Source organism: Ambystoma mexicanum, chromosome 5p, assembly GCF_040938575.1.
Source record: "Ambystoma mexicanum isolate Mex_15411 chromosome 5p, UKY_AmexF1_1, whole genome shotgun sequence".
Taxonomy (NCBI): Eukaryota; Metazoa; Chordata; class Amphibia; order Caudata; family Ambystomatidae; genus Ambystoma; species Ambystoma mexicanum.
This window is the reverse complement of record NC_090930.1, coordinates 1,018,311,152-1,018,323,430: the sequence shown is the minus strand read 5'-3', so window position 1 is coordinate 1,018,323,430 and position 12,279 is coordinate 1,018,311,152. Positions and strand designations below refer to the sequence as shown.

General features: G+C 45.0%; 1 protein-coding gene across 2 annotated transcripts in view; it reads left to right on the top strand.

Moving 5' to 3' along the window:
- The window catches only part of LOC138481372 (enoyl-CoA hydratase EchA19-like), a 501,182-nt gene that overhangs the window by 449,266 nt on the left and 39,637 nt on the right, over positions 1 to 12,279 (top strand). For both annotated transcript variants that reach the window (XM_069613495.1, XM_069613494.1), the window contains one exon: positions 8,788 to 8,937. In XM_069613495.1, coding sequence (XP_069469596.1) covers positions 8,788 to 8,937 — 150 coding nt within the window. The remainder of the gene's footprint in view (positions 1 to 8,787; positions 8,938 to 12,279) is intronic.

The window sequence follows — 12,279 nt, the reverse complement described above, 5'->3', positions numbered from 1 at the left end:
GAGATGCGAGGAGTTTAGCAGTTAATGATTCGCAGGAGTTAGTCGTTGAACTTGATTCAGTTTTTAGGGTGAGATTATTTTTAGCAATAATAGCTAGGCCACCTCCTCGAGAGTTGACTCTGTCTTCTCTAAGTATGGTGTAATTATGGGGTAAGGCAAGCATTAGGGCAGGTCCTGCAGATTGGTGCAGCCAAGTTTCTGTTATGGCGAAGATGTCATAGTCTCCTATTTGAATGAGATCCGCAATTTCGGTAGCGTGTGCTATTAGTGACCTGGCATTAATAAGGGCGCACTTCAGTTGGATGTTCGGCTTTGCTGTGGCCTGGGTGGCATTACTTTTCTTTTTTGGTATGCTATTATTAGCGTTGGGCTGCTTATTTAGGCGGTTGTTGCGATGGAGGTCAATTTTTACAGGAGGAGTGTTTCGGATGTTAGCGTTACTTCTATTGCAAGAGGTATTGAGTCTAGCTAATGGTTCGTAAATTTTAGGTAGTCTTGAACGTAGTTTTGCGTTTCTATTTGCAATGTCACAGGGAAGGTATGTTAGTGATTGGTGGGTAATAAGTGAGTGTGAGAGTTGATGGCTGGGCTCTAGGGGGGGAGTTAAGAGTCCTTCATCCACAGGCGGTATGCCCTGTAGTGTGGGCCTCGGATAGTGGTTTACTTTAGGCATTGTGGTCCAAAAGGCTGACAGGTAAATAAAAGTTAGTATCATTGTGGCCTGGTTTTAGGCTCGAGCAGTTGGTTTGCAAGAGTCGGGTACCTCTAGGCTAGACGGAGCAATCATATGTAGGCTAGATGCAATCAGAGACAGGTTAAATGCCGTCAGGGACAGGCTAAGTGCACTGTGGTCTGGGGGCGACCATAAGGCACAACACAGTTCGAGTGTGGTCTGGGGCGACCATAGGGCATAACACGGTTCAAATGTGGTCTGGGGCGACCATAGTGCACAACACAGTTCAAATGTGGTCTGGGGCGACCATAGGGCATAACACGGTTCAAATGTGGTCTGGGGCGACCATAGGGCACAACACGGTTCAAATGTGGTCTGGGGCGACCATAGGGCACAACACGGTTCAAATGTGGTCTGGGGCGACCATAGGGCACAACACAGTTCAGATGTGGTCTGGGGCGACCATAGGGCACAACACAGTTCAGATGTGGTCTGGGGCGACCATAGGGCACAACACAGTTTAGATGTGGTCTGGGGCGACCATAAGGCACAACACAGTTCAGATGTGGTCTGGGGCGACCATAGGGCACAACACAGTTCAAAAGTGGTCTGGGGCGACCATAAGGCACAACACAGTTCAGATGTGGTCTGGGGCGACCATAGGGCACAACACAGTTCAAAAGTGGTCTGGGGGCGACCATAGGGCACAACACAACTCATATACAATAGGGTTGTATGTTGGCTGGAGTACATCAAAGTATTTGAGTACGAGGCTGGATGTGGAGGGCAAGAGGGTGGCAAGGTGGGTGCAGAGTAAGGCAATGAGCATGAGAGTGATACAGAGGCTGACGGGCCTTGATTGTTACAGGCAAGTATAAGGCGCATGCATGTGCACGTTGCCTAGGCCTTTATGGGGCAACTCGGAGCATTTGTGTGCCTTTATACCAAGTGAAGCAAATTCGAGGCTGGCTGACCAACACAAAAACAGAGTTAAAAGTAGCGCAATGTGGTCGCGCTTACCAGGTGTTTGATCCCGGAGGGTTTCCTAGCCAGGTCCGCTGCTTCTGCCGTGTCGTGAGCTGCGTTCCCCGGTGTAAGCCCATGTGTTTTCATGGGGCATCAGAGGGTCGTGAGTGTATAGTAGGGAACTCGCCACGCGCCGTGGGATTCCTAGGCAGTTTTGGAGTACTAAAACATATGGATAAAGTAGTAAAGCGTGCTGAAGGGGCTTCAGAGCATGCTTGGGCAATCCCAGTTTATATATATATGTGGGCTTAAAATACCAGCCGTCTCTAACAGTTCCTGAATATTAATTCTGGGCTGCCAAGCCAACTCGGAAGGCGCCTAATCCAAGAGTAGGATGTGTGAAAGGTGAATGTTAACAAAAGGCAAGGGAGTGCGATGGACAGAGTTAATTAAGTAAATGTTATGTCTGTCCCTAAATAGAAAGCATACGATGTTCTGCGTAGCGTGTACAAACACAGTAAGGCCTCGTACATCACTGAGGAGCGTGGAGGGCATCTTTCTGCAAGCTATCAATGTAAGCACCAGTTAACCCCAAAAATAGCACTGATGGTCTGCTCAGCACTGGATGCCCAGTTCTATAGTAGGGATCAGAGGGGGCCCAGGACGGCACTTCCAGGTTAGGGTGGATTTCAGTAGACAGTTTGGGTGCTACAAAAGCTGTTTGTGTGCCGTACCATCAAACATTTTAAGGATTCCTGGGTTTTTGTGGAGACTGGGCCCCTTTTGGGTTTTAACAAAAAACAGGCAAAAAGACTTGCACACCAATGTAAGCAAAATTCAATAGTGAAGTGGATGTAAACAAATTGGTATTTTATGAAATATAGTCAAAATTCAAGGTGCAGGGGAGAAAAACTCAGCCTTAGTATCTAAGCTGGATATACATGAGAAAAAAGAGATTCAAAATATGGAAAACTGCTTCCCCTGCACACGATCTAAAAGGCGAAAGCGTAATGGGTGATGTGTAGAATTTCTAATTTGACTCTATTCAAAAATACAAAAAAGTTGCAATTAATGTTTCAAAATAACCTGAATAAATCCATATAACAATTTGATAGATTAGCATATATAAACTATATGACACCTTTTTGATAAAAGAAACAATTTTTCTTTTTATTTGTTGTGGTCATGCATAATTAGGATCAAGTGTGAACAAGTGTCAGGATGACTTTGAGATCTATTTATTTACTTGGAATGTTAAATATTGGTGTATATACAAGATACTAGTATTCTTCTGTTATTTACAGTGAAATCTAATACATATATATGTTGAACCTTTTCCTTCTTTGTAGATAAATGTGAAACGTATTGAATCTGCTGCCCCTGATGAAGAGTGTTATATACTCGAAACGCATTGGGCCGACCACAACAAATAAAAAGAAAAATTGTTTCTTTTAACAAAAAGGTGTCATATAGTTTTGTCTTGTCATATCTGAGTGGCAGTGCTGCGGATTGGTCGGTACCATTTGTAAATCAGGATAACCCGTAGTTTCATGACTTTGGGGGTTTCCAGATGGAAATGGAAAAACTCTTTGCTCGTCATACCCAAGGCCAAGCATTAGACAACAAACTTTTGTCACTGTGTCAAGGAAGTCAAGACTTGCTTAGCTTTCGTCCCTGATATCTGGGACCTTATTCTATTGAATCCATAATAAATCCAGTGGCAGATAAATTAGCCCTACCACCCACTATGCAGATTAATCCTGTGTTTCATGTATCACTCCTGAAACCGGTACAACCCGGTACTCTGGTTACACCACCACCAAAACCAGTATTAGTTGACGGAGAACCAGATTTTGAAGTAAAGGATATCCTAGACTCAAAATACACCAGATCCAAACTATACTACTTAGTTGATTGGAAGGGATACAGCCCTCAAGACAGATCATGGGAACGTAGTGAATACATCCGTGCACCTCGCTTAATTAAAAAGTTCCATCAGAATTACCCAGCCAAACCAGGACCAGGCAGAAGTGTCACCGTGAGAGGGGCCTTGGGGGGGGGGGGGGGAGTGCTGTCATGACCCTTGCCCCTGGCCCTCACTGGCAAGTCAGCCTTCCAGTTAAGGCCAGGTCAAAGGCCTTAAAACCTCATCCAAGACTCTCTTAGAGTCAGTCCTGGCGCCTTTGGTCTTTGGCACTAGGCTCATAACCATTATGAAGACCAACATTAGAATGGGACTATTTACTTGGGGCTATTTAACTTGTGGGGGGGGGGGTTCAGCCAACATGGAGGCACACACATAGCTCAGTTACAAGGAACTGAGCTATGCAGTCTAGTCTTTTGGGTGTGGCAGGCCTGGGACTACTTTACCTGGACTACTTTGGGTGTGGCAGGCCTGGGACTATTTTACCTGGACTACTTTACCTGAGATTATTTAAACCGCACCCAAACAGCAGAACATGCTTTGCATTATTCTGCTGTGGGTAGCGTAATGCTCACCGTGTCCAGTTCTTTGATGCCAGCTTACCTGAAACCAAGGACCTGCAGAAAGAGAAAGAACACTACAAAACTTATCTGGAACATTATCCTGTCTTAAATCCATTGCGGACTTCAGTTCCACTCATCTGAAGGTACGAACTCCATCATTCGGCACTGAATGCATCCTGGAATACCATAACCTGGAAAGAGGAGAAAGAAAGACAGCATTAGTAAGCGTTTACTCACGTTTCCTCCCGAACGAAGAAAGCCACACAATTCTTACCTGGGTAGTCATCTCCTGGTCAGTATCATTGCTGGAACATTACGGCGCTCGACGAGGAACATTGCAACCTGCAAGGAGAGAAAAGACACAGGTTAGCAATATAAAAGGCGAAACAGCGCCGCTCATTGCGCATTACCCACCGGACAGCATCGCGCACACCACGTTTTCGCCTACCGGCTCATCTTCAAACTGCATGACAACACCAAAATACCTTTCCATACCTAAAAGGAAAGAAGCATGACATTATTATTCGAACTAAGAGGAACATAAGAACTGCATATAAAGACTGTAAAGCAGCAAACCTAAGGATTCGCGGCAGGCCTGGATTCCCACATGGGGGCTTGCACCAGTGAAGTAACTTTGTCGCTGCTCGCCCTCCACATCTACGCGCCCCTGCTACGAGGAGCAGGACGGAGAATCCACCTTTTACAATATTAAGGTGAGGAGAAGGCCCAAGGGGGAGGAAGGAGTTGAGGCCAAGGGAGGTGGGAAAACATAAAGACAATCTGGTATCTCCTATATTGCAGACCCATCTTTAACCAGAGGCCTTACCAAGGGACCGGGAGAGGGTTTGAGAGTGCAAATCATCCAACCAGGGCTGGGTGGCGTCCCCGTGGATACCAGGTGAGCGTAACACTGCGGCAGCTTTCACTTTGAGTCTCTTGGGCTCCCCGGCCCGGGGGAGCCCAGGAGACTCAAAGCTGAAGCCACCGCAAACATAAATATATTTCACGTTTTCAGTGCTATAGCGCACCGGTGCTAAATATACATTCAGTGTTAAGAAAAAAGAAATAAGCCCTTACCTGCATGCAACCTTCCTGCATTCTCTGCTCTCCGGCAATAATGAAGCAAAAGCCACCCAGTGGTAGCTTTTGTTTATTACAGCTGGCTAACTTTTACATCATTAGTGCCGCAAGGGCAGAGCTTAACAGAAGCACAGCAGGCTCATCCATTTCACAAAATGGAAGCCTCCTAGAGCTTGAAATGTGTGACTTTGAGCCTCATTTGCTCAAAAGTTTACATAGGAACTTTCTTAAAAAATAATTTTTATATATATTTTTGATCATGGCCCATCTTTTGAGCCAATAACATTTTTGCATGAACTATCCCTTTAAGCTGAAGACCACTTTTGTTAGAATGTATCTGTTTTAATACATTTAGAGTTAGAATACACTTTGTTTTTCTTGGCAAGAATTGTCCAGTGGGATTGTACATCAGCATCGTAAAACTAGTTGTCACCCTAGCAGAACATATAAATAATTCAGACACATTTATATATCTAGAAATGTTAAGAATAGTCAGTACCAGTAGTCATTGAGTGCATTCTAACCATTCTGCTAAGGGCCATAAGTTGGGGAATTACCCCTCACAACATCTATAAGGCTATTAACACATAGTGGCACTGTGGGAAATCATGTTTTGGTAGTGAAGTAAACAACGTATTTTAATAATGAGAAAGTAAATAGACAAACTCAGTAAATTAAATGTAGTGTTAGTTTGTAGCAGTTAAATAACAAAGTTGTCTTCATAAATTAAGTGCAGATGGGGGTAAGGAGTGGTCAGAACTTTCTGACCACCCATACCCCATCAAAATAGAATGTATACCTAAATTCTGAGGGCAATCCCTCCACTCACACTTTAATGGGACATGTATAAGTCATTAGGTTACTCAGAGTTAAAAGGAGCGACAGGTTAGGACTTATACACAAGTGAAGTGCTTCAAGGCGGGAAAGGAACAAAGAAAAACATAGTCATTCTTAGGCCTTGAAGTTTCCGAATGATCTAACAAAAATAACTAGCCTACTTGGCCTGAGGCATTTCTACTAGTGCAAGTGCATGACAGCAGAGAGGGGGTGGGGGGGAGCATAGAATCAATAAACTGCCGTACTAGGCCTAACGACTTGTCAGCTAGTGCAAGTGCATGACAAAGAGTGGGGAGAGAAGGGAGTGTGGGGGAAAGGACATACAGAACAATAAACTACGGTACTAGGCCTGGCGACATTCATATTGATTGGCGATTGGTCATCTCTAATGCTCCTATGTACAAGTGTTTCAGGTGCAACCAAGCTAGGGAGGGGAGACAAATGGGAGGACAGGACAAATGATCTCGCTAGGCCTATTGCGACTTGCTCCAGGCGACTTGCTTCTGCTTCGTTCACTCCGTGAGCGTCTCGAGCGTTCTAGTGAGTATTGCGCTCTATGGCATTTGATGCCCTCTGAGTTCGGCTCCGTCTCCTGCTCAGAGCTCCACTCACCGACAGTCACTTTCATGATCCTTCGTGCACTGGTACCTCTAGCGAAGCGATTCTTGAGGTCACATATATACACCCATTTTCTTCTACTGTGAACCTGCAGCGGCAGTCCTGTCTCGTTCTCACAGGTTTGTTCTTCCGAGATTTACCATCTTCCTCTCCGGCTTCTCTTTCTTTTTATGTTGCTTGTTTGAACACTCCTCCGCTGATCACCAGAAAGTTTCCTCACGTTCCAACGACCACTCTTCCTGGTTCCTTCAGCACACCTCGTCTCAGTACTTGCCAAGGTAGTACTCTACATGTCTCTTATGATATTCTTCATCCTGGCACTACCTACCTCGGCTTTATTCACTGTTCTATAGCAACACACTGTTTTTATTATTGAGGAAGGGTTGCAGGTGGGACTAGGGAATATGGGGATGGGTTGTGACTTAATGTGCTGTACCCCAAGTGGTTGTCCTTATTCTCAAGCGGGGAAACCCTCCCCCCTGAGGTCAACCCAACTTAAACCACCCCTAGGGGGAATATTACACCACGATCCCACCAGCCCAGCGTCGCAGAAAAGGGCTCCCACCTGGGAGACGTGACGAGAATAGAGGAATGGTCACAAGAGACACTTTTCAACTGAGTAATCAGGCACCTGGCCGTAGAAAATCCAGAGAATATCTGGGTGGTGCTCAGAAACTAGCCACCACTGCCAAGATTAAGCGAAAAAGGCCCTTATAGACCTTTCTAGTTTAGTTAATGTTAATCTTCTATAATAGTGGTAGGGACACACCATAGGTAGAATAGTGTTTGGACGGAGGAATGCTTTTTGTTGTAAGACATTTGACGAGCACTCTATCATTTTCCTTAGACCGGGCCAAGAACCATTGTAGAAGTAGGCATAAGGATAGGTATACTTTTTGTTGGCAATAAACTCTTAGGTACAAAACATGACCTCTTGTCCGTCTATTGAGTCTGACTTAACACACTACGTTAAAATAACTTGCACATCGCCTATACATTCACATCCCCACACTCATGCAGGGAGCCAAGTAGAATTAATATGTGCTTATGAACGCCATTTGTTCAAGTACCTTTTCCTCCAATACATACTTTTTTTGATACTGGAGAATATCAAGTATTTTGATCAATTTTGAAATGCTTCTACATGAATCTGTTGACACATTGGCTATTAACTGGCAATGTTATCATTGAGGTATACTATATTGCTTCAAGAGAAGCAATCATGGAAGCAGTGTATTTAGAATGCCTAGTATTTGTTAATATAATATATATAGAATTGATTAGGGAAATGAATGCTTGTGTGAGAACCAGTACAGAGATTCATATAGGCAGTTAAAACTCGTTTTACTGCCCAATGGTTTTTAGACCCGTAACCTTGTAGTGATTTCCTGGGTATGAAGCCGTAGACCATTGATTACATTTCTTTTAAATAAATTCAGAGTTTTAAGAATAAACTGTTTTTTTTTTTGTCCAGAATTGTGCGGTGGGATTGTACATCAGGAACGTGAAACCATCTGTGTCACCCTAGCAGAACTTTATAAATAATTCAGACACATATATATGTCTACAAATGTTATGAATTGAGTCAATAGTAGTGATCATTGACTGCATTCTAAACCTTCTGCCGAGGGCCATAAGTTGGGAAGCACTAATGACTCCTCACAAGGTCTATAAGGCTATCAGCACATAGTTGTACTGGGAAATCATGTTTTGGAGTTTTTATTTGGTAATGAGAAAGTAAATGGACAAACTCGGTAAATTAAATGTAGTTTTAGTTTGTAGTAAGTTAAGCATTTCAGTTACGAACTTGGTTAACCTGGAGAGGATTTAACATGTCTGTGCATTAGGGATCATGTAGAAGTAAACAATTTGAAGCATTTGTCCATGCTTTAGCTTTCTCTTTCGTAGGTTAAATGGATGTTGCAGTGAAAAACAGGCCCTCCTTGAGAGGAAGTGTCTTGTTGAAAGACATCTTTCATGGAAATTGTATTGTGGTTAACCTATCTGCTTGTGAAGTCAGAATGCAGGCAACATTAGTAGTTATTTACTGCACCCTGAGAATTCTGATTGGCTTAGAGGAGGTCAAAAACGATCTCCATGTGCTAATAGTTGTTATTCCTTTTCAGGTGTCCCTTTAATTGATGGTGGAACTGTTAGACTGCCCAAGCTGATCGGATTATCCAGAGCACTAGATCTCATTTTAACAGGGCGCTCTGTTGATGCACAAGAAGCCCTGGCATTCGGGATAGCCAACCGGGTGGTGCCCGATGGCCAAGGTTGGTAATACATCTTTGTGAAATTTGTATTTTAAACCTTTTCTTTACGGTTTTTTTCTTGGATCTCAAGTGTTAAAAGGTGCAATGCTGTTAAGAGACGAGGTGGCTGTTACATGAGTAAAAGTGTAATTAGTGTCCCAGAAACATGCAGAGCTCATTCTGACATATGATATGATATGACATTTGTAACGCGCCTATACACAGGTGTTTCAAGGCGCGACGAGGCAGGGAGGGGAGGAAACAAGGGGAGACAGACAGCGATCCTACTAGGCCAGGTGTCATTCAGATCGCGCAAGTGCAGGGGTGGGGGAGGGGGAAAAGTGCAAGGGGAAGGGGAGGGGGGGGAAGTGCAGTACAAGGTAAGTGGCGTAAAGTAATAAATAAATAGGGCCAGCTGGTGGCAAGTGCAAGGTAAGTGCAGAACAAGTGCTGGAAAAGGGGGGGGGGCTGTAGGGATACAGAGACAGTCCCGCAGTGCAGAGGGGTTCCAGGGCATCAGTGCAAGTGGAGAGTGGCTGGGCCCAGGACCGAGGCCGTTAAGAGTGGTCCAGTTGCAGAATCAGTGCAGTTTCAGTGAAGAATATTAGCTGTACAGCAAGGGAGAGGGAGAGAGAAAGCAGAGGCAAAGAGGAAGGTTTTGAGGTGCTTCCGGAACCGGAGATGGTTCTCCTCAAGTTTCAGGGAGGCAGGAAGGCTGTTCCAGAGGGAGGCCCCTGCCGCGGAGAGAGATCTACCCCCAACTCGTTGCTTCGAGAAGCGGCTGACCCTGAGGGAGTTGGAGGCGGATGAGCGAAGGGCTCGGGAAGGAAGATATTTGGGAAGAGAGAGTTGAAGGTATTTAGGACCAAGGCCCCAGAAGGCCTTGTGGACAATGCAGAGGGTTTTGAACTTTATCCTCGCAGCCACTGGGAGCCAGTGTAGAGATTTCAGTCCTGGAGAGATACGGTCCCTGGGCTTGAGGCCAAGGACAAGTCTCGCAGTTCTGTTCTGTATGAGTTGCAGAGGGCGGAGAGTGGAGGCAGGCAGATTAAGGTAGAGGCTGTTACAGTAATCCAGCTTCGAGAGAACCAGGGCTCGGGAGACAGTGAGCTTCTGGGGGAAGGAGAGGAAGGGAAGAATACCTCTGAGGAGGTGCAGCTGGTAGTGTGACTTCTTAGCGACGTCAGAAATATGAGGAGAGAAGGAGAGTGTGGAGTCGAAGATGACCCCAAGGTTTTTTGCATTGCAGGTAGGAGCAGGGAGGGGGCCAAGGGAGGCAGGCCAGAGAGCTGCAGGGAAGGAGGGAGTGGGTGTACCGATGAGTAGAATCTCAGTCTTACTGGCATTAAGGCAGAGGTCATTGGCGGCACACCATTCCTGGATAGCAGACAGACAGTCAGAGATGAGGGAAGGAGAGGGGGAGGCTGAGGGTAGCCTGAAAATGAGCTGGGTATCGTCCGCGGACATAGCAAAAGGACATAGCCTCCCTTGCACACAATTATCAGTATTTCATTTGTATTCTGTATATTTTGATAAGAAATATTTACAAGAGCAGAATTAAAACACATTGAAGCATTTAAAGATCTGAAACTGCAAGTATTCCATCTCATGACATCCTTTTTAGAGTGCCTAACCAACTAGGCCCACACGATGCTTTTTGAGATTGTGCTAATTTCACGACTTAAATACAAGCCCAAAAGTCTCTTCTAGATTTGTTTAAGCATGACCATTGAGTGCTGCCGAACGACATGCATTTATTGGTTTAACTCCATCGATTTCTGTAAAAAAAAAAAAAGTGTACAGATGAGCAGTAGTATGGTTCCCTTTCATTTATTGAAATCCAAGCTGCACAATTTTAAAACGTAATAACTGTAACTACATTTCGCATCACACCCTTGGAAATCGCGTAGTTTATAAGAAAACATGTCATTTGATATCCTCCAGGCCCTTAACTCATACAACAGGCACGGCCCCATCCTCCTTCTTGGATGAGAATGTACATTTCTGAGGAACAAGAATCACTATGCATTTCCACCAACTAGAACTGTAACCCGGAAATACCATTTCTCACTGCAATATGCTCATAAACGTCAGCCTCCCCATGAGCCCATGATCTTTCACCCCTCTTCATGAGCACTTCACCTCCGAACCCGAAAGAAAGGGCAACCTTCAGTGTCACCTAGGGAGGGAAGCTTAAATCATATAGCAGGCAATCTGCCATCATTGTTAATCGAACAACTGTACACAAGAGTCACAGCATCATCGCAACTTGTTTGTCAATACAAAAAGCACCCTGCGCCAGCCCTTTCTGTTTACAGAAAAGGGGCAGATAATGCTTGCCTTTTTGACTTTAATAGAAACAAAATTTTCCTATGTCCATTCTAATGCATCGTGTCCTCCCATGGATTCCTCGTCTTTGATATATTCGATATCCTGCTTGTAGCTTTGGAAACCTTTCGACAGCAGAGGGAGCCATGCAACGTCGATTCTAGGCCCCTCATCGTCTCCCTTCCTGCACTCAGCTGTGATGTTCACACTGGTACAAATAGCACACACCTCGCACGTTGCTTCAGTTCCGTTTTTCCGTGGCACTGCACTTAGATCATTTTGATCACCTCAGCAATTTCCAACTGGTTTTTCTCACAATCTCGAGATATGTCTAATCCGAAAACCGGATTCAAATGGTGTGCGCACTCTGGATTGAAAATGTTGATTACAGATCCGCACAGGGATATGCCTCTGGTGTTTAGGGATGGACCATAAGGTTGATGACTGTGGATCTTGCCAGTCGATGTCTGTCAAGGCCTTGAAGGAGAAGAAGGGTAGCTTGCCCTAGGTTGACCACCATCTAAATCTCCTTTCTACCACCCCATCAAAAAAGAGATCGTCGGACGAAAAAAAGCTTGAGGGACATCTCACCTCAGAGAGCTAAGAAGCGCTCTAAACATTATAAGCGCTCCAGGTCGAGGAGTGATTCACAGCATTCGCTATTGTCTTCTCATAAAAAAACGAAGAAAAGACGTCATTGCTTCCCATCATTGTCGGATTCCTCACCCGAAAGAGAAAGGGTAAGTTCCCCAAGCAAATCGCCATCTAAAGCTGATTGGGAGTTATTCCGCCTCCAGATGCTTGCAGTGTTCCCAAAGGCGGCCCCTCCCGGCACTTCAAAGGAACTTAAAAAGGCTTCTGACCCTATTGTGCCTTGTAAGACCAACAGGGAGTCGGTGAAGACTGCTACTCGTGTTCCTAAGTGCCTGGGAAGGGAGTCCGAGAAGCGTCTTCAAGAGGCGTTGACAGATTCGACGACTCAAGAGAAGTTGAAGTCACATCCTTCTGCTCGGTGGAAGGAGTTGAGGGCAAGTT